The sequence below is a fragment of the Cydia fagiglandana genome, chromosome Z (genome assembly GCF_963556715.1).
Source record: "Cydia fagiglandana chromosome Z, ilCydFagi1.1, whole genome shotgun sequence".
NCBI lineage: Eukaryota > Metazoa > Arthropoda > Insecta > Lepidoptera > Tortricidae > Cydia > Cydia fagiglandana.
This window is the reverse complement of record NC_085959.1, coordinates 11582568-11609269: the sequence shown is the minus strand read 5'-3', so window position 1 is coordinate 11609269 and position 26702 is coordinate 11582568. Positions and strand designations below refer to the sequence as shown.

Here is a 26702-nt window from a genome sequence, read left to right as displayed (position 1 = left end):
AGATCTTTTCTCTCAAGATTGATCGCAAATGCCTTCGCTCGGAACCGGTCACAATATCCTCCACTTCCGCCGCAGACAAAGGGTCATAACTAACACATTTCCTCCGGCTGCCGAGACCGCTGACTAACGCCACCGAACCTATGACCCCGCAAATGATCGAGTGAATTATCGCATCACCGCGGTCAAGATACTGCCCATGATAGTGTTGGAAGTGTATTCAAACAATAGTAAATACATTTAGCTAGGGTATTGTTTGATTTATAGTAGAAGCGTGTAGGTAATTTATAAGAGTGCCGGCGGATGGGGGGCCAGCGCCGCGGCGGGACGCCGGGAAATCGGGGAAAAGCCAGAGATTTATTAGCAGCGAGCCGGCGGCTGACCGCACGGCCGCTGTTTGCCCAGTCATTAAAGTCGGCAAGTAAACGCTTAGTGCGAAGATGAGTATATTTGCGGAGCAATTAACGCTTTCGAGGTGAGACGAGGGTTGGACCGTGACTGTTTATAAAACGTCATTGTCACCGATAGAGATGCGGCGTATCGATTTGCAAACACGCAGTGTATTTCTAGCGCTAAGTCGTTCATCCAGCACTTAGACGGTATCGCCACAATGCCGGCCGGTAGATAAGCGCGGCACAGAAGTAGGTACCCCACCTACGTCATATCACTGTGTCAACAAGCGGGTGTCAATCACGGCAAGGCGGTGCCTTACAACATTTTATCGCTTGTCACATAATCTAAGTATAACGAATTTGTGTCAAATCGCCGATAGACCTACCGATAAGCCCACCCATTTTCATCGGCAACACCATTGCCTCATACATTATGTACCTCTACCGCGTGAGATACGCCGAGATTACAAAAAATTACATATGTAAGTCTGTGAGTTATGCATTTATCTATATGTTTCTTGTATCATACTTACTAACATGATGCCGAAGGCTCGAGCCGAAACATTTTGGCAATTTAAAATAGAGCATAGCTTTGTATTAACGTAAAAGGCTAAAGGTACATTAGGTCTGCAATTCCACAAATACGGCTAATGGCTTCGGATGAAGTTCGATAAACACATAGATAGCTTTTAACCTGAATTAAAAATATTAACATATAAGATAATTTTGTAAAGGAGTGCAGTTAGTGTTCTCAAAGCGGGCGAAGTAGTGATCAATAAATAGTTGTTGTATTAGGTATAAATGGAATAAAACTGAGTCAAATAACAATAAGAAAATACCTACCTAATCATAACCATATCAATACAAGTATTTTGTACTCTCAAAACTAAATATGTGATAATATTTTCGAAGCGGCATTTAGTTCTTTATTAGTACGACTACATCCATTATGATATTAGTATCATCAACACCCTCTTATCTATGACGCCGCGCAATCTAAAGATACCTTATCCATTTATAGAATATCGATAAATACTAACATATTTGAGTACCGGGACATCATGGCCGGCAGAGCGCACACATGTGCAACTGCGGCGTTTACAATTCCGTGTAACTTTCAACCTTATTAACAAAGTAGCTAGATATCAATCGATCACGTTATTTGTGAGCGGAGTTCTCCGCTTTCCCATCCTAAGTTAATTAGGGAAGAAATAAAATATAACAAGAACATTAGTCAAACACTGAAGTCGCAGTGACTAATTGATCGGCAATAGAGTAGGTAATGGTGCATCTACATATGTTCCCAGTATTACTACACGCCACTCGCTCACTCACAAATCGGACGTTTTACGAACTGTCCAAAAGCACTTTAACGATAATATGCAATCGTGTACAGCAATTTCCGTTAAGCGAAATGGCTTTTGCGTATTCATGTTTCTATAGGCTTAAAGTAGATGTTTGTAGCTGATTAGAACACTTTTTATATAGTCATTCTTCAAGCAGCATGGGGTCACCTGAACACAAGTTCGTATTTCCGTTATAAGTATAGCAATGATGTAATACGGCGATAAAATACTAAATATTTATGTTTAAGCTTGCAACAAAAATATGGCGAATTATTATTTTGAAGCAAACCCGACTTGGTGTAATCGTTGCTTTCAGATTTTTGATATATGTATGTAAATACTTAAAATTACATAGAAAATATCCATAACTAAGGAACGTATATTTGTGATAAACACACAAATAAAGCCCTTACCGGGATTCGAATTCAGCAACCCAGGACCTCCATCTTCGTAGAAAATTAAACTACCTACCAACTGGATAAGGAGACCGTTATAATTTATTGGTAACTGTTTCAAACATTTCGCGAAACGGAAACCTGACTCCTAAAACGTGTGCGGCGCAGATGAAGATGTAATCAGTGTTGGCCGAAACGTTAATGCAATTGAAAATTCTTGACCATTAACCAGTACAAGTTGAACCGTCAACTGTAACCGTCCGTTACCGTTTACGGTTCAATTTGTAATGGTTAATGGTCAATTGCAATTAACTTTCGGCCAACATTGGGTGTAATAACCCCTTAATTCTACAGTCGTACTAAATGTATGGGGCCCTAAAATCTTAATATTTATAGACATTTCTATTTTAAATTAAAAATGGAAAAAATCACTGTCTCAGGCGGGGCACGAACCCGGGACACTGGAGTCCCGCATGAGACAGTTAATTTTTCCACTTTTCATTTATTTCTAATATCTTATGTTACACAGCCGAATTGTTGGTCGTCCTTCGCCTCGTCGATCCGGACATTTAGTATTTGTATAGTTACACGCCTTGCCTGCAACCTATTGATTGAGTCTACAGCCGTAGACTTTACCTTCGTTAGGCAGGATAAAAAAATATTAAGTCATTACTGACAGTAATTATGAGCATAATCTGTTATTAATCGGTTTATAAAGTGTGACAAACGAATAATTATGCGTTTTTAGTTATGGCAATTTTTTTTTTTACAATTATAGCCAGGAAATATGTATAACTTTTACTGTTTAAAAAAATAGGTAAGTACTGAAACAGCACGCATTGAATAAAAAATACCTTAAATATAAAAAAAACCCGTCTGCTCCGTATCAATTCAAATGACTCCCAAGGCGCATTAGGCCGTAAACTATCGCTGAGGGGCGGTAACGGCGACTTTATAGCAACTTAAAACAGTAGTCGAAAAGTGACAATAGTAGTAAGTAAGTGTATATCGTACGGCGGGTAATTAGGTCGGAGTTAATGCGCGGTGATTAATGAACAAAGCGGCCAACAAGCCGACCACCCACGGGGAGTAGACGGCTTAATAAGACCCTCATTAACACCTTAATGGCTATTCTCAATTCGCCTGATTCCTCTTCAGATTTGTTTATTTTTTCCTTCTCGGTCCAGCCCGTCGCCCGCGCACATCCCGTCTCGCTCCATCGCCCTTCTTTATTGAATTTCTGCTCTCCTTTTTCTAAACTTATTCTCTTTGACTTAAGATTAGTGACTTATTTAAATTGGCATTTTGTTACGTTTTTACAGTCGGCCTGGGCCGTTGCTCGTTTTTTCCCCGCTTATCTAACTTTTAATTTAATCGCGATGTCTAATGAAACGGCCGTGAAACTTTTTTTTTTCAATTGTCCCTTAGATGAGGACCGTATCTGTTTACTGTAGTTAAGATCTGTGTTAAAAGCGGGCCGGGTAAACGTTTTCGTTTATTCAAATGTATCAAAAGGAAAGTATAATTCTAATGCTTTGATGATACCTCCGCGGGCGAGACCTAGACGTTTTGCATGTTTAATAACGTGGGACGGTTTGTTTCGCCAAATGGTTGAATTGAAACTAATGCCTCACGCGAGACGAATATTTTCACGCCACACTTCATCTTGCGATGATCGTACTCGTTTGATTTTGCTCGTGTTGCAGTCGCAGCATCCGAGAATAACTAGTTGAGTTTTCAATACTGCACTTCAACCATGTGTCGGGTAAGATATATCGTGTGGCTTCACTTTCTACGAACATCTGGTAATACTGAGTATAACGATTCTGGCTATTTATATATATATGATTTTATCCAACCAATTAGATAAGTAGGTATATCTACCTACTGTGTAGTATACCATACAAGTAGTTCTACTTTAAAAAGCTCTTCTATACAATTTGATTACTACCTAGTTAATAGTCAGTATACCTCGTAGTCGTAGGTAAGTACATCTATTTATAGGTACGAATACATACTCGTAACTATACATATATCTAATAGAACATATACTAGATATGTACCTACCTAGAATATATTCTCAGCATAGGCACTCAATCGAAATGAGCCTTCAAAGTTAAAAATGTATATGAACATAAAAGGCAGATGCGCTTTCACGAGTAGCAGTTAATTTGGAATGTCGCCGTCATATGTCTATCAGGCGGCCATAACGCAATATGGGGATGGGGTGCTCCAAGATTTCCGTTCGCAATAAAGCGGGCACATGCCGACGAAAGATATTAAGCTTCCTAACAATTTGCCAGAACTTTATTAAATCGAGATTATACTACTGTTTAGTCTGTATGACACGTAAATTAGGGACAGAGTATACATACATAATTAAAATTATAGGTACTAGATTTAATTTCGTACTTTTTTATTTATGTACGAGTACATAATATTGATGTTAGTAAAATTTAGATACCTACCTTAGGTATAAAGATATATATCTAGGTTCATGTTTGAGCGTTCGCGCCTAGTCCTATCATATCATTTGATCATTTAATAGAATCGCACTCGAACAAACATTATTCGCCCTGCGGATAACAGCGAGCGCCGACCCGAGCAGCATTATATGTCGTATCATAAAACTTGATTGTCTCAACCGAAGAAGAAATATTACATTTTAACCGAGGCTGCACCTACAAGGGAATGTTTTAATAAAAAAGCGTTAAAGCCTTTATTATTATTACGGGGAAATATCACCGAGTTTTTTGTACAGTAAAAGCACATGATGCCGTATATTAAAACTAGAATGGAAAACGTGTTAATTTAACTGGCGTAGTCAACAACATTGGAACCTCAGATTAAACGCCACCGCACAAACAACCCGCTTTTATTGATTATCAAAAGCACACAATAGATAAAAGATGGCGCTGGGTGTATTGTTAGCGGGTCGCACAGACGGCGCCACCGGAGTCGCGAGCGTACAAAAATGGCAGTTGCATATTTTTTCCATGCGATCGCATGTACATCCAATAGAAACTAAACCATATCCCCATGATCTTACAGACTATGTTAGCTGAAGTGTCTAGTTAGACATACGCAGCCACAAACAGGCACCGTCGTATTTGTGGTAGAGCATCGTCATTGTTCGCTAAATTGTCGCTTGCACGGAACAGGCTCGGCTTGTCGTGAGTTAGGTATGAGCACAGAGCACACAATGACAGTACATACATTTAAACACCTGTTATTAAACATGCATGCAGGGTCACAGTGAACTCGTAGGTAGCTACGGGCTCGTTAAATACAATGACAGATAGAGATCAGAAGCGCGATTTGGGATGCGTCCACAATTACCGACACGAGTTGTCAGATGATATTATAATTACCGAGTTGAACGAACTCTTTATTTTCCATTTAAGTACGAGTTCTGGAATAATTTGGGGGTTTAACATCCTATCTACGCCGCGATCTGCAAAAACCTTAAAGCTACATCATCGCAATATGTAAAGCGCGACGAAAAACACTAAACAAAGGAGTGAACTAAAATCTTAAATGGAGCCAAGCGTCATGGTCGGTGAAGACTTCCGTTATGAACGCTACACTGCAATATTACATGCCACAAAACTTCCTCTTAGCACTTGACAAAAATCGGATCATGTTTTTCTTCAATAGGATTTTGTAGGTTTAACGGATTTCACATATGCCTCGCCCCGCCTAATGTCGATCGGATAAAACGCTTCGAATTGATCCCGGTGAAATCCGCAACCAGTTTCTAAGTGATTAAAAAATATTTCGAGTTCCGATTTCCAAGTGCACAATCGATTCCTCGGGCGGCTATAGACCCTTATAGGGATTATGCCCGCCGCATGCGACGACCGCCCATTTGTCCCCCTTGCACCAAACAAGGTGTTAAACTGAACAGTAGCGCAAGCCATTCTTTGCGCAACCACAAATTGGATTCGCTTCGTAACATTCTTCATAATAAAACGGGCTCGGAATATAATTTATTGACATTCAAAATCTTCAAATGAAAGGGAGTAAACCGAACGAGTCATTTGACATTTTGAGCATTAAGTTGAGACGTCATATAAAACTTAACTGAGATAAACGTAATTGGTATAATAATGGCGGTTTGTTTTTTGGGTTCCGTTGAGTTTTAAATATTAATGTGTCGTGACAGGGCGGCGACGCGCGCTGCGAGGTGTCGGTGGTTTTCTGGCCCGGCGCGTCCGGACCGGTTCTGGTGCTCTCCTCTCGCTCGCCAGAAAAGCCAAACACGTTGTACTGAGAGCGATAAACCCGGCCTCCTATGCGGACAAACTGCAAACGACCTATTCGTAACAATTTGCACAGTATAGGCAGGGAATAACATTCGATGTTAACGCTGCGCCTAGATACAACTGCGCGCCGAGGCAAACTCGATATGGATTTTATTAAAGGTAAATTTGCCTTATTAAGATCTTGTCGGTGAGTGGAAATTAATTCAAGATCTTAATATTGAATATTGAGATACTACATACCAATGGGGAGTAGAATGCCGAGCTGTCGACGCCGATGCTAGGGTAGGGGTTCTGGTCGGTGGAGGGGTACGGCGTGCCGTACACGCCGACGGCGGCGCTGGAGAGCCGGGGGTAGGAGGAGAGTGCGAGGCGGGCGCCGTCGTACTGGCAGGAGCAGACGGTCTGGCCGGAGACGGGGTCGGTGATGATGGGGCGCGGCGTGTCGCAGCAGGAGGCTGCGGGGGTGCTGGCGTGGCTGCCGGCGCCCGGGGAGAGCGCGCCGCCGGCCACGGCGGAGCCGCCGGGCGACAGCGGAGGCGCCGAGTTGGAGCCCCCGTCCGGCGACGTGGCCGCACCGCCCGCGCCCGCCCCGCTGCTGCCCACGAGCAACTGTAATCAAACATATACTCTCACTTTAGTTTTCAAAAAAAGCTTGTAAGTATTGAAACCGATGGATGCTCCTTTCTAAAAACAGAATCTGTCATGGACATTTGTCTGTCTGTGCCTATGTGAAAGCCATTTTAATTAGTAACATTATTCTGATATCAATGACTGGAGTTTTGTTTTCATACCCTATATAAAAGGTAGGGAACCCCCCATTATGCGTGAACCTATGTACACGCACCTTGGCAGTCTTTTTTTTATTCCGTAGCTTGCTACTGCCATAACACTTTTAATATTCCTGTGATACCTACGTATAGAAATGATACTTATAATATGTATTTAGGTATACAAGTAAATGCTGAAGACTTTTTATTTTCATTGATATATATGTATATTTGATATTTGAAAGTGTACTCTCTGGTTTAGGTATGTTATTTACAAGTATATATTGCGACAGTGGTCAATAATTTCAGTTGGCAATGTTATTGACGCCCACGTGGGCTTGTCACCTCATGTTTAGCGGCGGTGACTGAAATAAGATTATTAGCAGAAAATACTGAAATACTGCATGAGGTAGGAATGTTCTCATCCTTTCCTAGAACAGAAACGTGGTCAGTGAAATTAATACAAAAATGTCACCAGTAAAACGATTGTTTATCTAGTGTAAATTAAATGTTTAATTACATTATTTAGAGTCTCGACATTTAACTGGCAAAATTACAGTGTCGGTTGCGCATATTTAATATTAACGGTGACTTTAAATTTACATCGATACGCCAGTACGTAATCATCTTTTGCCAATCAACAATTTTAATACATTTTCCTGAAGAGGCACAAAATATATAATCCAGGAAATCGCGTAGATCGTATCCACTAGGTGTTTATGTAGGTTATGTGCCTTTTTCTAGACAAGTATACGTGTTTGCTTGATTACCAAATGTATAATTACTTGTTTGTACTTTGTAAATCCTATAATGTATTGTGAGAACCTCATTTGTAAGCGTGGCGACTATTAATTCCTTAAAGCCACATAAGCCCTATACGTTGAAGTTCCAGGCCACAAGTACAGCCACAAATAGGTTAGGAAAGTACCTAATTATATTAACTGATGTCCCAGCACACAGAACACACACTTACCCCGTTTAAATACAAATCTCGGTCGGCAAAAGATTAAAGGCCGAGAGCTCTAGAGGACGTCAACAGATTTTGGTCAATAGAGCGAGCTTGACTCAGAAATAATAGCATAAGATACTATGCACACATTGGACCCCACTTCAACCACTAACATGAGGGCCTCCAGCTTGTTTTCTTTAAACAGAGCGAGAAGACTTTAAAGGGCACTTTGTTTTGTACAGCTAGCGTCAATATCTTAGTTGAGAAGGTCAATATCTGAATAGGTTAGGTTCTACGTCGTTACCTACTAACGTCGTTACTAATGCCGTATTAATTGGCGTAGGTACGAGATACGAGGTTTTTTTATGGCTCCTCTACACGATGGGCCAACGGCGCCAATCCAAGGGACGCATTTATGCGTTAGAGGGAGCAAGTGATATTGCTATCTCATTCTACCGCATGGCTGCGTCCCTTTTAGTGGTCGGCGCTGGCCCATCGTGTAGAGCAGCCATTAGATTTCCATACGTTTCTACTTGTTTTTTTACAGACTTTAGATCTAAATTCTTATTATTGCCAGGTAGATTTATGTATATGTTAGGCGGAAAATATTAAAAATGTGGGCGCTTAGAGTTGACTTTTCATAGAAAATTTGAAATTCGCGCCCTTTTCTATTTGACAAGTTGTGTATGTTTTAGTATATTTTGAACAATTCCATGCTCTATTACGAGTAACAACTATGTCGCCTAACTAGCACCGCTTACGTTTATTTAGAAGAACCATTTGCTCAAGTTTGACATAGCATAGTTTTATTTGGTCGTGCCTTTTTCTGGAGTCGACCCTTAAACCAGCCAATTACCACCCAGCACATGTAAGTTTGTCAGAGCGGGTAACCCGAGCTTGCGCAGCGACGCGCATCATTCGACGCGAGGCTACGATTACAAAGACCCGGCCCCGTTTGTGTAAACATCGCTATCGCATCGCGTGCGTTCCTGTAATTAGTTATATCCAACGATAACGTGTTCACTATGTGTCATTATAGCCGCGACACTGATATTTACAACTATACAAGTCTAATCGGCATATCTGCCGCTCCCCACCCCCCCTGGACGAGTCCGAACCGAGCGAGGGCGAAGTAGGAGCAGCCTTGTTAGAGTTTAGGTATCACACTACCAATCGAAACCGACCTCTATCACGACCACTGAAACACCACGGAAAATGTATGTTTCATGTAGTGTGAAATCAGATTTTGTCCGCCTATCGTGAGCTAGATATCGCGTTCCAACATTATTATTAATACATGATTGTCTTTGTTTGATACCCCCGCTATCTGTGTGACACTGACAATTTGCCGAGGTACGTCTAGCTATTGAAAAGCTTTGTCGGAACCATTACAACGCTATCAGTACCTGTATATGCACTTATACATGTTTAGTACGCTAATGACATGTGATACGGTACGATGGTACTTAGGGTAACTATAGGAAAGCAAAAAATGTTGTTTTAACTTTTTACCAGGCATTCACATTAATGCTGTCTCAAGCTATGTGAGAAAATGTTCTTTACACTCAACTGCGTTAAGCGATTAGACGTCAGATAACGTAGATTATAACACGCGATGTCTAGCTTACATATATTATAATGAAAACTGCATTACATTTTATCGAATAGCAACCGATCGCAAGCACCATTGCGCAATAATATCTATTAAAGAGCAATCAAACTGAGAGGAAATCTATAACAATAACAAAGCATCTGTAACCAACAGTGCTGAGGGTTGATCAAATCAAATATAAGCGATATTATATCAATGTGTACCAAGGGGCGCTCGCTCCGCCGCCTAGGTCAACAAAACTTCTAATAAAAACTACTTGGACGTAAAGCTATCCCAGTTAGATGACAGTGCAAACACTTCGTAACGAATCCTGCGATTTCTATTGCCCTTAAATTAAAAAAAAAGCTTTAGTAATTCAGACCAATCTGTCAAATGAAGAGTGTTCAGCAAAGAGAGGGGCTCTTCGTGAGGATTAATAATGTTTTATGTGGGAGGATAGTTTGAAATGGGGTTGGTGAAGATATTTCTGTTGGAAAAGTGAGTGTCAGCTTTCGTCCCTGCAGAGTTTTGGGGCCTTTAATCAACGCAAGGCGAAGCACTTTGTCATGTGGACAGGAAAGGGCAGATTTTGTTTGCTTTGTGATAACGTGCTCATACTCGTATCGTATATGTAAGTTTCGATCGGAAAAAGTATTTCGGTAAAAAGATAAAAAGGTATACCTATTGAGAAAAACATTGTAGCTACTCGTGAAGCGTGTTTTACTCTTGTGCAACGACGTACCTATGTTTGTACTGATTTTATTTATTTGATTGAAAGTGTGCGGCAATTTCCTTGTTTGTTAAACGTTCTCAAATTAATTAGGCGATAGGTATGTAAAAAACAAATGTGTACAAATATATGTACGTGGAAGGGATTGCACTGTTATGTATTTTTGATTAGAAAATCTGAAACAAAATGTGTTGAAACGTACTAAATTTAATTTATTTATATTCTATTCGTGATTGTAACAGTGTCCCGGAATCCAGGACAATTTACACTTCGATAGCTAAAATTCGGGAGCAAACGAAAAAGCTGGGCTTTCAAACAGCATTTAATGACAACTCGTAAAACAAAAGGTAAAAACAAAATACCTTAAAAACATAGACAAAATCTATAAAAAGTATAAATAACATATGAAAACTCAGATTAGTTCTCGACAAACAGTGAATTGCAAAAATAACTATGTTGATTTTATATCAATATTAAAAAAAAATATTAATTCTCCATAACTTCCTTTAAAATTGAAAATAACCTATTAACATTGTATATAACGTTCATAACTCAACAACTACCTATAGAGATAGTAAAGTAACACTTGTCGAAGCCGAAGCTGCGAGCTGTTTTCTTTGCACAGCCACTGCCGAGGGCGTGGCCTCATTTGGTATTCGTCTAGTAGGTAAATCTTTCGAATTGGATGGCTCGCTACATCACAGGTACAGTCTGTACGCTTTCAGTCCGCTATCAATATTTGATGAGTTTCGGACAACGGCCGCCGTCCCCTTGCCTAACTCCCCGTCCACTGTCATAGTGCGATCTATAGACAGCTACAACTCTGTCTAAATCACACCATCAATTTTATATTACGTTCTATTTTTATTACTCCTTATTTCAACATCGCAGTTTGAAACAATCAAGAAATTCCGATTCTTATTAGATAGGCATTATCAGTGCCAGTGTAATTGCCACTTTAATAGTGTGCGTAAAAAATACTCGCAAACCTTTATTAAAACTTGGAGATCGTAATTGAAAAACATTAGCTACCTGTAATTTGGTATCCGCATTTGAATATAAAGCCCGTTCCAGAGTCGGAATGCGCCATCATAAAACCGACCAGCGGACAGTAAAGGCGTAGTAATGTGTTTATTTTAAAAGCACAGTTAAAGGCATAAAGATGATCTCATAATTTCCATTGCATTAGCAAAGGCATTATCCCGGCTCGAAAACCGGCCGCTCCAATTTCGCTTCCAACGGGATATGTTAAAGAGGACATTATAATAATTAGATTGTTATCAGATGTTATTATATGAATTTTCCAAAATTATAAGAGGGAACGAGATAAGTCGATGATATCGTGACGACGGTAGGCATAGATTACGGAGCCGCCGCGGGCAGGTAATCGGGCGCACAAATTTTGGTCCTTTAGAGAGGCACGCCATACAAATCGATAACCGATCATTATAATGATTGGGCAGTAAACGCCACTCTTGCTCTCTTTTGGCTTGACGAACGGGAGTCGTGTATTAATTTAGTCAGGCCGAGGCGGCAACTCACTTGCTTATTTAACTTCAATTATGCGGAACATGATCGTAATGTCGGTTTTTCTCTAACATATTGATTCATGATTCACACCATTTCTTCATGTCATATCAAACGTTAATTAATGCTAATCTGCCATTAAAATTTATAAAGCGCCCTAAGTAGATATGTCTGCCGCACTAAGCAATAATTAATTTGTATCTACTTTAATAATATTATTGAATTATTCTTTAATTATTTTAATTTTAGTGTTGTGTTCCGTCGTTGAGTAAGGTTGCCAGGGAGCTCAACGAGGGTGCGAGAGTCGGCGACGCGCATGTAACATCTTTGGAATTGGAGGCGTGCATAGGCTACGGAGACTGCTTACAATCAGGCGGGCTGTATGCCTGTTTGCCACCAACCTAGTATAAAAAAAAATATTTAACTTGATCTCGTCAAGATCATTACATAGGTAGAATTTGGAGTAGGTAATCAAAATTCGTTGTTGCACTTTATCTTAGTGCGGCAGATGTAAGTACCTACAGAATTGCAATGGAATTCAAATTTAAATCAATATGGATATGGAAATTACATACCTATATCAAAGTTTAAATAAAACCGACTAGTGTTATACCTTGTACCTATAAAGCAATGTTTCGTTGACAAGCGAGCCTATTTTTAAAAACTGTTCTCTTTAAGAAGATTTATGATATTTTTATTTAGCCTGTTAGTATGTCCCACTCCTGGGCTAATATTAATATAAGTCCATAGTATATTGATTAGATACTTATTGCATACATACATTATCCTAGATTAACGACTTGTCGTAAACTGTTGTTTAGATAAATTTGAATGTTGATCAAATTCAGATAACGTACACGATCCACGCGTGAACGGTAGCGAAGGCATCGTTGCCAAAAATGTGTGTGTTTACAAATTAAATCTCTATTGACTCTTATGTTTGACTGTATAAGCACAGAATAAATAATAGTACTAGGTACAGAAGACTCACTCGTCTGTCACGATCAGCACAGATATGGCCGCTAGGTGGCGGTAGCGCCACGCTTGGATTATGGCTTATGGCAAACCACAAAATTGGGGTCAAACGGATACTGTACTTTTAGCTACCTGTAGCAAAGCGACGAAATCGCGGAGTGAGACACGCCTGGTATAAGGAACATAAATTTGACCGGAATCCCTCCACATTAAACAAGTGTTAATGCATCAAGATCATTCTTGAATACACAAAGGGAGGTTCCATCGTCAGGTTTCCGTCGGCGTTATTACACCTATCATAAATATAAATCCTTGTCGTCTTCACGAACCCACATCCAAACCAAATAGGACTTTAACGATACGGGCGCATATGACGTTCTTACCACTCCTTTAGTACAAATAGAGGTAACTCGTGACATAAGCACCACGGTAAATAAGATATGTTTTAGTATAGACGCATCGGATGATACTACGTTAACAGAGTAATAAAAGACAGCGACACCACTAGAAACAAATCCAAGTTCGTTTATAGCGTCGTGAATTTGCAGTTTTCAATCTGCGTGAACCATTTAAGCTCTAGGCTGAGCTATAAATTATTTTGTATTTACTACTCACCGTCGATGTAAGATTAAATGCACTTTTACTTGAAAACGATAAGTACTAAAAGTATCTTGCAGTAAAATTTATGAAAAGTACATATTTAAAAGTTGATATTACAAATCGGAAATAAATGAAAATTGCCAGGAAGAAACAACTCAATCGTTATAGAATTTTGCTTTTCCTAAATTTCCCGCCAAAACACGAAATTTCCTACATGTTTTATGCACATGCTAAGCTAAGCAACAGTATTTACAAAGAGAACACTAAAGGTGACAGTCCATTTCCAACGACAGCTGCATTACTGTTCATTTTACTTTGGAAATTGACAATGACAGCGACGCGTTCAGTACCGGTAGTGCAGCTGCGGTTAGAAATGGAATGTTACCATAAATATGACATTTAGATGGCAACTGCAGCCGCATTACTGTTGCGGTATTACTGCTGCAGTCTCTACGCGGTCGCTGTCACCTTATTTACCATCCTAAGCTATTATTCTGATCTGTCTTTGTCTATGTCTGCGAAAAAATGGGATCACTTCAACACTCCTACACTCACGGAGCAGGAATAAGGAAATGAATTAACAGCGTTTCTTTTCTTATGAAGGTGGCATTGAGCCTTGAACCTATACTAAAACCAAGAATGTCTAACATAAGAAGATAAGATGAGATAATCGTTTATTTGTTAAAACACGAGTTATACAAGAACTGTGCAAAAAGCTGGTCAATACCACCGGTGACCAGAGAGCTGGCAGCTGTCTTTCGCAGCGCATCAGTATTGCGATTCAGCGAGGGAATGCTGCCAGCATCTTTGGCACAATGCCGCGGGGGCCTTTTTTAGATTTATTTTAATTTAGATTAGTTTAGTTTTTAATTTTAGTTTTTAATGAGGTATAGTATTAATTTTAGATAGTAATTTTCGGGTAGATATAATATTTATTTGCTAACCGACAAATTACAATCTCGCCTCGATCAGTCACTGTACGTCGACTTTAACGAATATTATAGTTATACATAAGATGTCAATATATACAAATTCAGTTCTTTACATGTCTGGCTGGAATTTCAGCATTCAAGAAGAAATTGTGATAATTGTTATAACTCATTTCCTGCAACTTTGGCTTTTCATCCGAGCGGTAGGGAAATGTAGAAGTAACTCCTGAATCTTATAATAATTAAAAATTCGAAAAAAATCTAACGTAAGTGCAATAGGTGCATAGCTGTGGTTGATAACAAAAAATTGTGTCAAAATATTTTTAATCATGTTAATATTGTTAATATCCAGAGAGAAAAATGAGGACTACGTTTGTTATGAAAAGGCGATTTCGCGCGGATCCTCCACTTTCGTCTTAACCTTCAATCTTTATGGGACTATGGGGGTATTAAGAGCCCTTCAACGTGCACACTAGCGCCACAGCTAAATAATCGTGATTATTTAAATTTAACGAAAGATATGGAAAAAAGGGGGCCGCTACATTTTATGTTGCTGGTTTCGTCGATCTAGGAACTCAAAACAAAAACGGCCGTTTTAACTTTGGACGCATAGATTGACGAATCCAGCAACATAAAAACTATAGTCTGATGTATTCAAATGATACATAAATACACAATACAGTACGCAGCGGCCCCCTTTTTTCAATATCTTTCGTCAAATTGAAATAATCACGATTATTTAGCTGTGGCGCTAGTGTGCACGTTAAAGGGCTCTTAAAATGTTCATATTCAGCAAAAGTGTGTGATTCCACTTTGTGTTTTCCGCTGCTGATTCAGCACATGACATAGACTGAGCCATATCCTACCCAGTACCCCATTAGTAACACATAAGTGTTTTTGTTTCGATTTTAAACTCTATTGCTTCAGGCTTTCACAGTTTTATAGGGCAAAAAGAAAGTGTGAGTACTTTAGTCCTTGTGCTCGAAACACAGGATTGTCTCGCGTCACGGCCCACGCCGTTGCGACGCCGACGTGGCTCTGCGTAGCGTCAGCAGAATTGGATTGACACCAGTTGATGACCGACTATGAAAATAAACATATATATAATTTATTCAAAAAACACGTATTTCATGGTTACATTCATATAAAACAAAGGCGGGTCCACATTCATCCCTACCCTTATATAGTATAAAGTTGAGGATGATGACCTTCCCCTATTTATAGAGTTATTTTTATTATTTGCTGTTATTGTCAAAGGTTTGTCGATATAAGAGTGACATTCCATTTCCAACTGCAGCTGCAATACTGTTCATTTTACTATGGAAATTGACAATGACAGCGACGCGTTTCCATAGTAAAATGAACAGTATTGCAGCTGCAGTTGGAAATGGAATGTCACTTTAAGTTTACTTCTAACATTAAAGTCCCTATGGCATACGTCGAGCACGGAACTTTAAAATGAATTAAGCGAGCAATGTAGTTAATCCTATAGGTATAGAAGCACGTATTTCACCGTTGTGTAATGTTGGGTGTTAATGATTAGTTGACATTGCCGACCGTACTTCAGACGTTTGCGTGCTAGACGGGACACGGAGATGCGAGCCGAGCTGATCGATCCTAACCGGGAGTGGGGATTCAGAAACTAAAATTCAATAGGAACACAACTAAGTCAATAGGTAAGCATAAGTAAATATGTCTGCGTCACGCTCGCATAGGTACATAGGTTCGTGCTTTAGACCGAGCGAGCGCCTTTTTTGACATTAATTCAGTTTTCATAAACGCCTAAATCAGCATATTTTAGATATGTATATCATTACATGAAGATTTTATTATTTAACGATCTCAGGCTGTCTAAATTTTACAACTAAGAGACAAGTAGATAGGTACTATTATTGTCACTTCCTTGATTGAGACGAATCTAACAAGTTAACGACACGTAATTCTACCACAGAACTGTATTTGCGGGAGAACGAGCCAAACCATTACCCATCCTTATTTTTCGATATGCTAAAACCCATTGCCGTGACTTAGATGTCAGAAAATACTTGAACTATACACGGAGCAACACAGTCGTGAGCAATGCGTAGCTTACAAAATCACGTACCTAGGTATAATCACATAGTTCATCATTTACATATAAAGCCAAATGGGGTCGTTTAACATTGTAATCAGGTGCGTGCGGCACGGCACGAGGACGAGACGGGATCGATCGCACCGCGTCATGTCACGTCGGATCGATACTCACGACGCGACGTGACGCGTGACGGGCGCGACACAGCGGCGACACGGTCGCGCGTTGCGCGCGCCTCGGGACCCGTCGCGCCGACAAAGTATCCCACCGACGCGACAATGATGTATGACCTATTTCAACTACAGCCAGATATTACGTTTCGTTTCGCTAAATATCCATCGCGCCCGCAATTAATTGTTATTTAACGCGTCCATTCAATTATCTCTCGGATTGCACCGATAATTCCAATGGCCGAATTCCCAGTAGTTTATACTGACTGGGCAACTTCATTTATGGTCGCACGGCACAATCGCAGCATCGGGCATTAATTCTGCAACGCTCCAAACCGACCGATCGTTAAAGTATGTTAATAGCGACAGTACCTAGGTTATTAATAAAGTCAACTGATAAAAAACGTCACCAGCTATTACATTTAATTACCATTTCATCCCATGAAATTGCGATGCCTCGGTTAATGTCGCCATTGAGATTGCGAAGGAGTCTTAATTTTTTAAGTTTCCCTTCCAAATTAGGTGCAAATGACAGTCATATCGCGTTAAGTGGTAACATTAAACCTTGAGCTTTACTAGATAATAAATTCCTGGCCGATCTGATGTGGAGAAACCGATAGTTGAATTGTATTAAAAACAATTACGCAGCTCGACGACTCGATTTACTAGATTCTTCTCCAGAAAAACAAAGAATTGCACGTGTTTTATTGTAGAACGCGAGAAATGACGTTCAAATTAAATGCTTACGATGGTGTGACGGAGGAACACTCGCCTTTTTCAGATAGGTATGTGTAGCGCAACTAAGTCATGTGTTGAAGTAAAATAAACTCACTCGAATGTGAAGTCCCGATGGCTCCGTGTGCGTCGCGTACATGGTTTGACAATCGAATGGAAAGGCGACGAATAATCGCCACTAACTCAATCTGCGGCAACGCGAGCTAATCGGGCGAAACACGGCAATTTAGAAGCCGTGCTCCATGTTAAATTACCGACAAGTTTAATAACAAGCATAAAGCCAATAGCAATAATCGGACTGCAAATTAACTGCCGGGTTAGAGTGGGCACGGAGAAAAACAGTAAAAGCGACGACGCGTGGAAGGTCGGGGGGTGCCGGGTAGGCCGCTACCGGGTAGCGGCGGGCTGGCGGCTATGGCGGACGTATAAATAACATTTAGCGGGCACCGGCGACTCGGATTATGAGGTCGCAGGACTCAATTAAATTGTGCTACCGGCCCGGGCTTTTGCTGTGGACTTTTGCCGTGACCTCCCACTGGATTTGCAGATAAATGGGCCCACTTTACACACAACGTTGCCGTTTGCACGATATTCGGATGAATTCATGATAATGAGTTCGCCGTAGCGCTTTAAGGTTTTGGTTAGTTTTTGATGGCTCATGCTGGAACTGTTATGGGGTGGAACTCATGCGTGATATTCAGTTTTGAGTCACATTTCAATGCGCGTAAAAGGACTACTGTAATGTTCACCACATGCTTTTTAGTGATAAAACTACCAACCATTTGTTATGTTTAGTTTAAGTTGCTTATGTTTTGATTTTTCAATACAGAAATCCTGCTAATTACCGAGCAATTAATGAAACGTAACACTTGTAACTCATAATTAGCTGAATATTTCAAAGTGTTAATTTTATCGTGTATTCGCTAAAATGTAGGAAGTTTCGGAAGATACCTACACAATATTCTTACCGTTATTACCTAATAGGTAATACGAGTATGAAATTAAATTAAATTATTTTAAATTACTAAGTACTGGAGCTGAAGCTTCAGTGATGGTCTTAATAGTTCCTAAAAAGCAACCAAAGCTGGATTTAATTCCCTGTAACATGTTATATGCACCTATATCTTGTAAATATGCATCTAAAACACTATATTATAAAGCAAATCAATCGCATCATACAGAGGGAAGTAATATATAATTTATCTTTTGTATGTACTACAAGAGCTAAAACGCATTATAGGTCTTATATTTCTGAACAATAAAAACGGCTGTTAACTACAAATTGACGTTAGTAAAAATGGTATAGACGCGGACGGTCTAGAACGCAAAATGACTAATAGTGTAATATTTTGCCTATACCCTTTTAGCCTACATTCCGAACGGTCTAGAACGCAAAATGACCGCTTTTGTATATCAATAGGGTAGGTTAGGTTCGTTAGTTATCTTCAAATGGCCGAAGGCCAAACAGCACTGAATAGGAGCCCCGCGATAGCGGGGCTCCGTCGACATCGCTAACGTAAAGATAAAAAGACGAAAATGATGCAGCCATTTTATGTATAGACTAAAAGCGATATAGGCAAAATATTACACTAGTCATTTTGCGTTCTAGACCGTCTGCGAATAACACGTAAAAAGGCATAAAAGTATAATGAAATAGGTAGCTTAATCACACACGTGGTGATCGGCCAAATTATCACGTTCATCGACGCATGACGGTCTCAACTTTATTGACGTGCGTTAGGGTTACCAGGGCTACAGCCGCGAAAATAGAACTTCGCGAATTGCGGGAATTTTTCTCTGTCACTCTAATTACGCCTTCATGGGAGTGAAGGAGAAAGACCCCCACAAAATGCGAATTTCGGTTTTCGCGGTAGCCCCTCTGATGTCGAGATTTTCCTGAAATAATCACCCCTTACTGTAAATTTCATTGGATAGCATGACTGACGTACGCGTTTGCGTTAAGTCTCACTTTGTGTGGGATTTTGAGTTTCCAACACGTCCCGCTTGGCGCGCTGTTCAGAATCCCATACAAAATTAGTCTTAACGCAAACGCGTACTTCACGACACCCTATCGGATGAAATTTACATTAGGGGGTCAGCGATAATATTTAAAGTAATAAGTTAAATACTTTGGCAAGCCAACCTTTTGACAGTAGTAAAAGGCGGCAAATAAAAAAATATCCACGAACGGGTAACTTCCCATACCAATTTCCATTTTCGCGTCTATATATTTCAAAAAAATTGGCTTACTAGAATATAAATTTAAACTAAAGCTTTGAAACAGCTTTATCTATCTATATATATAAATGCAAGTGTCCTGACTGACTGATTCATCAACGCAGAGCCGAAACTACAAAAGCCAGAAAGTTGAAATTTGCACACCAGATTGCATTTATAAAGTGTACAAGAGATAAGAAGCGATTTTGAGAAATTCAACCCCTAAGGGGGTTAAAAAGGGGATGAAAGTTTGTATGGGGTTAAAGTTTTCTTTGAAGCTAGGAATTTGAAACTTCATAAAACGATATATTATTAAAATACAAGAAAACTAATTTCAGCGTTTTTGAAAATTCATCCCCTAAGGTGGTGAAAAAGGGGTTGAAAGTTTGTATGGATATCAAATTTTTTTTCGAGTGGTGGACTTGAATCTTTGTATTTAGGGATATTATTAGAAGACAGGAAAAGTAATTTCAGCGTATTGTAAAATTCATCCCCTAACAGGGTTAAAAAGGGGTTGAAAATTTTAATCTATTACAAATACTTTGAAACTTCTTAGAAAGGCATAATAGCCGATTACAAAAAAAAGTGTGTGCAACGTTTTTGGAAATTCAACCCCTAAGGGGGTTAAAAGGGGATGAAAGTTCGTCTTCGGGTGCAAATTTTATTTTATACTAGGAACTTGAAACTTTGTGAAAAAGTATCAAATTTAAATACAAGAAAACTAATTTCAGCGTTTTAGAAAATTCATCCCCCACGGTGGTGAAAGAGGGGTTGATAGTTTGTATGGATATCAAAATTTTTTTCGAGCACGGGACTTGAATCTTTGTATTTGAGGATATTATTAGAAGAAAATAAAAGTAATTTCAGCGTTTTGTAAAATTCATCCTCTAACAGGGTTAAAATAGGGATGAAAGTTTGTATGGGGTTAAAGTTTTCTTTTGAGCTAGGAATTTGAAACTTCGTTAAAAGACATATTATTAAAATACAAGAAAACTTATTTCAGCGTTTTTGAAAATTCATCCATTAAGGTGGTGAAAAAGGGGTTGAAAGTTTGTATGGATATCAAACATTTTTTCGAGTGTGGGACTTGAATCTTTGTATTTAGGGATATTATAAGAAGACAAGAGAAGTAATTTCAGGGTTTTGTAAAATTCATCCCCTAACAGGGTTAAAAAGGGGTTGAAAGTTAGAATCCATTACAAATGGTTTTGGAACTTCTTAGAAAGGCATAATAGCCGATTACAAAAAAAAGTAATTGCCACGTTTTTGGAATTACAACCCCTAAGGGAATTAAAAAGGGGATGAAAGTTCGTCTACGGGTGCAAATTTTATTTGAAGCTAGGAACTTGAGACTTTGTAAAAAGGTATTAAATTAAAATACAAGAAAACTAATTTCAGCGTTTTTGAAAATTCATCCCCTATGGTGGTGAAAACGGGGTTGAAAGTTTGTATGGATATCATAAATTTTTTCGAGCGCGGGATTTGAATCTTTGTATTTGGGGATATTATTAGAAAACAATAAAAGTGATTTCAGCGATTTGTAAAATTCATCCCCTAGCAGGGTTAAAATGGGGTTCAAAGTTTGAATCCATTACAAATGCTTTGAAACTTCTTAGAAAGACATAATAGCCGATTACGAAAAGAAGTAATTGCAACGTTTTTGGAAATTCAACCCCTAAGGGGGGTAAAAAGGGGATGAAAGTTCGTCTTGGGGTGTAAATTCAATTTTATGCTAGGAACTTGAGCTTTTTGCAAAAAAGGTATTAAATTAAAAAACATGAAAACTAATTCAAGCATTTTTGAATGTATCCCCCAAGGTGGTGAGAAAGGGGTTGAAAGTTTGTATGGAGATCAGATATTTTGTGAGTGCGGAACTTGAATCTTTGTATAAGGGCATAGGTACCTATTATGAGAATACAAGAAAAGTAATTTCAGCAACCAACATCAAAATCCACTTGACTTAAAACTTCATACAACTTGCTAAAAAAGAAAAGTACTTAATTTCAACATTGCTTGGATATGAAAATTATAGGTACTAAAGATGTAAAATGTTGAAGATACGATTCCACGCGGACGAAGTCGCGGGCAACAGCTAGTATAATATATTTATAATAAAAGTGCTTTTAGTTTATCAAGGCAAGTATACATTTTATGGAAACATATACCTACATACATACATATAATCACGCCTATTTCCCGGAGGGGTAGGCAGAGACCACGGATTTCCACTTGCTACGACCCTGACATACCTCTTTCGCTTCCTTCACATTCATAACATTCCTCATACACGCTCGCCGGTTTAGGGTGCTCTTCACCTGGCCTTTCTTCAGGATTTCCCCGATCTGATCAGAGAAAGTCCGCCGAGGTCTACCCCTTCCAACTCCCACTTCCACTTCTCCTTTATATACCTACAAGTGATAAAATTATACTTAGATGTACCTAGAGATAAAACAGTTATTACGAAGGTGTATCAGGAATACTGTTACGTTCCAAAATCAGGGTATAGACATACTATTTTTTAAACACGAAGGGTAGGATGACACATGTAATTTCAATACAATTTTGCGAGATTTGGCGTTTTTAGGTTAGGTATAAATTATATGGAGATGACAGGCGTCGTCCTACCCTTGAAAAAGTCCTTGAGTGAAAAATACGTGAGCAGTGTCTATGTGTGCGTTGCTCGAGCGCACTTTGTATGTAGATTGATTTCTGTACCTATCTGTTCTGTGGTATGAGTGCCGCAAGACGGGCGAGGATGTGGTAGGCCCAGACGGAGATGGCGGGACGACGCATATCTTAACGACTAGCCGGAAATTGCTCAAAATCGAGACGAATGAAAATCAAGGGGGGGAGACCTTTGCCCAGCAGAGGGACACCACATAGGCTTATAATAATAAATATAAAGAATTTCGTTTCAGGTAACCCTGCGTATGAGTGTAAAGTTGGAATTGGAACAATGGCGCCTGTTGTCCTGGTGCGTTGCAATTTTCCGTCTAATTGACTGATCGCAACCAGCCGTGGCAGGGCTGACGTCAAGTTGCACTTTAAGTGCGTAATATGACCCACGGCTCGATCTGAACCGATGCAGAAACGAAAATAGGCAAACATCTCTCTCGGGGTGAATAGGAACGTATCGTTTGAATGGGGTTGGCAACTGTCAAAAGTTTACATAGATGGCGCCATCATAGCTCAATCTCATAGAATAAAACTAGAGAAAGTAGTTTTCTTCTATGAGGTTTGGCTTAAAGGGCTGCCATCCAGGCCATAAAATCGTTTAAAAAAAAACAACAAAAATTTTACACTATTTTATTTATTCTAGAGATTGACAGGGCAAGCTATGCTGGCGCCATCTGTTACATAGGTACTTCGACGACGACTTAAGTACTATACCGGGTGTGGCTTGTAACATGAGCAAAAAATTAAACAGTAGGCTGTACCAATAATGTCATACTGAGCAACATTTGTTCAACGACTATTAAAAATAACTTGTATTTTGATTTTTAATACACTTTAAAGTTTATTCTAATTTTAATTTCTTGCAAATTTTGTTATGTTTAAGGAGTGACAAGCAACGTCAATCACAATGATATGGCGTGGCGATGGCGTCCATTGAAGATAATATTTATTTTGTAAGAAAAATAGGGAGTCTAAATAATTCATAATTTTTAAAAGTTGTTGAACGAAAGTGTCACCGTTTGAGGAGTACAATCACACCCGGTATTTGTGAGTAGGTACAGTCAGCATCAATAGTAACGGATGAAACAACTCTCCAAAAGTATCTGCCACCCTGGATTGCCCTGGAATTATTTTCCAAATAGAGATACAATCTCTACAGTTCGTGTTCTAAAGTATATTTCTTGTGATGTATCTCTATTTAGAAAAGAATTCAAGGGCAATCCAGGGTGGCAGATACTTTAGGAGCGTTGTTTCATCCGTTACTATTGATTCTGACTGTACCTGGTTAGCTCTGATAGGTAAACCTTCTAATGTTCATTTAGTATTTGCATTTTTTAAATGACCGCTTAAGTTTGTGAAAAGTCTGGATTTCTTCGGAGAACAGTCATAGAAAGTTGAAGTAATGATATAATGCCACTGTACTTACTTACATATTTGAATAGTAAAAAAATATGTTATTTATTAGTATTACCCACCGAAATTAGAATATATTAATACTTTTCAAGATTACTTGTACTATAATCTTGAAAACTAATGACGAATGTTATTTTTCCTGTTTTGTATTGATTTTTGTACAACATTATAGTGTTTTACTACTTTTACTGTTACTATATTACAAATTATGAAGTAGGTACAGATATCTATCACATAATACTTATGATACAAGTCTTGGACTTGTACATATTATAGAATAGGTAGATAGAATAGGACATTAACCCTTATTTCAATGAAATTTCCAAAGTGTTTGCATTTACCAAAAGCTATTTTGAAAAGACTATAGCTGTGAAGTTATAAATCAATTTCACGTACAAAATATACAACATAATATCATAGTACTGAATATGATGAAACTGAAATATTATGCGATATTTTAATTTAATTTATTTCTAAAATGGTAATACAGACAATGGTACCTACAGATAATTTGTTCTTATACTTTTTAGGGTTGAGTACCCAAAGGGTAAAAACGGGACTACTTACTAAGGACTCCGCTGTCCATCCGTCTGTCTGTCTATCTGTCACCAGGCCGTAACTCAAGAACCGTGATATTGTATTGTATTTCTATTGCCGCTATAACAACAAATACTATAAACAAAATAAAATAAATATTTAAAAGGGCCTCCTATGCAACAAACGTGATTTTTTTGCCGCTTTTTGCGTAATGGTATGGAAACATTCGTGCGCGAGTCCGACTCGCACATGGCCGGTTTTCTAATTTTATAATGTTAGCATATGGGAATAAGCAACCATATGGCAGGTAACAACGAATATGTACGGTTGGCGATAATGAATGATGGAGAACAAATATTCCAAGTGTTTGAAATATATCAATTTATTAGTGTATACAAACTTAATACCTACAAACAAAAATGATACTTAAAACATAAATAATTAAATAACTAACCTACAAAACTTAAAAACTAAATCTAAAAATAAATAAAACTAATCTAAAAATAAATAATTACAAACTATCCTGCGGAATGGTGCCGTAGATGCTGGCAGCATTTCCCCGCTGTATCGCTATACTTATTCTTTGTGCGAGGAACCTGCCAGCATCTACGGCACCATTCCGCAGGATAGTTTGTAATTATTTATTTTTAGATTATATTTATTTATTTTTAGATTTAGTTTTTAAGTTTTGTAGGTTAGTTATTTAATTATGTTTGAAATATTAAATTTATTATAGGTACGGTGATTTTTAAGCTAATATCCCATGCCTCGAATAAGGAGTGTTGTTCTTAACTATCTTGATTGACACATAATTTATCGTATTTTTCGACGACCGTCAAAGACACTGATACGGGTAATTCAAAAGTTACAAAGACAGCACCGGTGTTGCCAAATTAAAAAGTTGCTTAAACGTACGGAGATTTTCATGTGATAAATTAAATACAGGACAGAACTTAATTGTTGTAGAATGCAAGATATCATAAAGACATCTCAAAAGCCTATATCAAAATAATATTAATACAAAATAATATCCATAATATCAAAAGTCTTTACAGTCAGTCAATTTGTTCGTCTGTAGGTATGTCAGATATTTATAGGTATTCATGTAACAGCAAAATAACTTCTTGCCTTAAACCAAGTTCATAGGGTCTCATTTCTTTTTTGTCCATACATGAAACTCCACAAATATAACTTCACAAAAAATGTTTGGCCTAATTTCTAAATCAATAATAATATACAATATATGTACCTACATATATTTATTAGTGCCTGGGACCTCGTACCTATTTAACAATTCATTAATAATTGATGAGTTCATGTACAGCTGTCAGTCCCTTATTATGTACTAGACTAGAATATTGTAAATTGGTATATTGTACACTGTCAAAGTGGCAAAACATTCAATAAGTCATTAAAGCGCAAGTAACATCATACCGATATTCCGTAGAATTCTTGTCTCCACTGTATCATTTACTTATCTATGGGTGCACCTTCCTACATGTTACTTCATTCATTTATTGATTCCGTTCGCCTCTTTCTAATTTTATAAAATTTTGAAATATTTCGTAAAGTAGGAAGTGTATTTTTCGTTTTAACCCTAAGGTATTTTGGATAGGTATTGTGGTTAGGGTTAGGCCCTGAAAAATCTGATGGTGTAAACCATTTTTCTAAGCTCTCTGATTTTTACTGGCTTTTTTACAGATATTTTTAAAAACTTGATGCGAAAGATAATGTAGTCTGGTTAGCATAATAATATTTATGCTACCTACACAAATAATAATTATTATATTCATTAATTAAGGGTGAAGATTAAAAATACAAGAGAATTGTGGAAAACATTTATTAGCTTGCATTCCAAAATTCGTCCCTGAAAAAACAGAAGAATTATGTTAGTTCTCTGATAAAAATGTACATTTGGCACTCGCAAGGCTGATTTAATTAACCTAATTATATCTAGGGATAAAAAAATATTAAATAAAAAAAATTAACATTTATTGATATGTTAACACTCATTATTTATCGTAATATGAAATTATGTCTTTAAAAACCTTTAGATATATTTTATAATATGGAAAAAACCTATTGTATTATTTTCTTTTACATTCAATATATTTATTAAGAATGGATTTCATTATTTTCCCAATCAGAGATTTAGTGATTGGTGGGTACAAATTTACAAAATAAATAACATAAGAACACTTTTCACCTAAAAATGGTCGACGTTGGGAAACGTTTGTAACTATGTTATGATGGTTATGCCTCTGCGTAGAAGTTTTTATTTTTATTTTAGAAACTGCAAACCTGATGGTGGCATCATATCTAATCCAACAGGGAAGGTACTTCCGCTCCTGATATATGTAAGTTTTGAAGGTATTGTTTTATCTTCCAGTTATATTTATTTACATCAACTTATCTATAGA

The 26702-nt window shown here is 38.2% G+C and overlaps 2 protein-coding genes across 4 annotated transcripts in view; one reads left to right on the top strand and one right to left on the bottom strand.

Annotated features, from left to right (window-relative positions):
* LOC134678317 (gamma-aminobutyric acid receptor subunit beta) overlaps positions 1-2932 on the top strand; it is a 555578-nt gene extending 552646 nt beyond the window's left edge. The window contains exon 11 of the mRNA XM_063536832.1: positions 2913-2932. The gene's annotated coding sequence lies outside the window, so the exon portion shown is untranslated. The remainder of the gene's footprint in view (positions 1-2912) is intronic.
* LOC134678315 (homeobox protein araucan-like) overlaps positions 1-26702 on the bottom strand; it is a 115818-nt gene that overhangs the window by 32513 nt on the left and 56603 nt on the right. For all 3 annotated transcript variants that reach the window (XM_063536824.1, XM_063536821.1, XM_063536822.1), the window contains exon 2: positions 6636-7004. In XM_063536824.1, coding sequence (XP_063392894.1) covers positions 6636-7004 — 369 coding nt within the window. The remainder of the gene's footprint in view (positions 1-6635; positions 7005-26702) is intronic.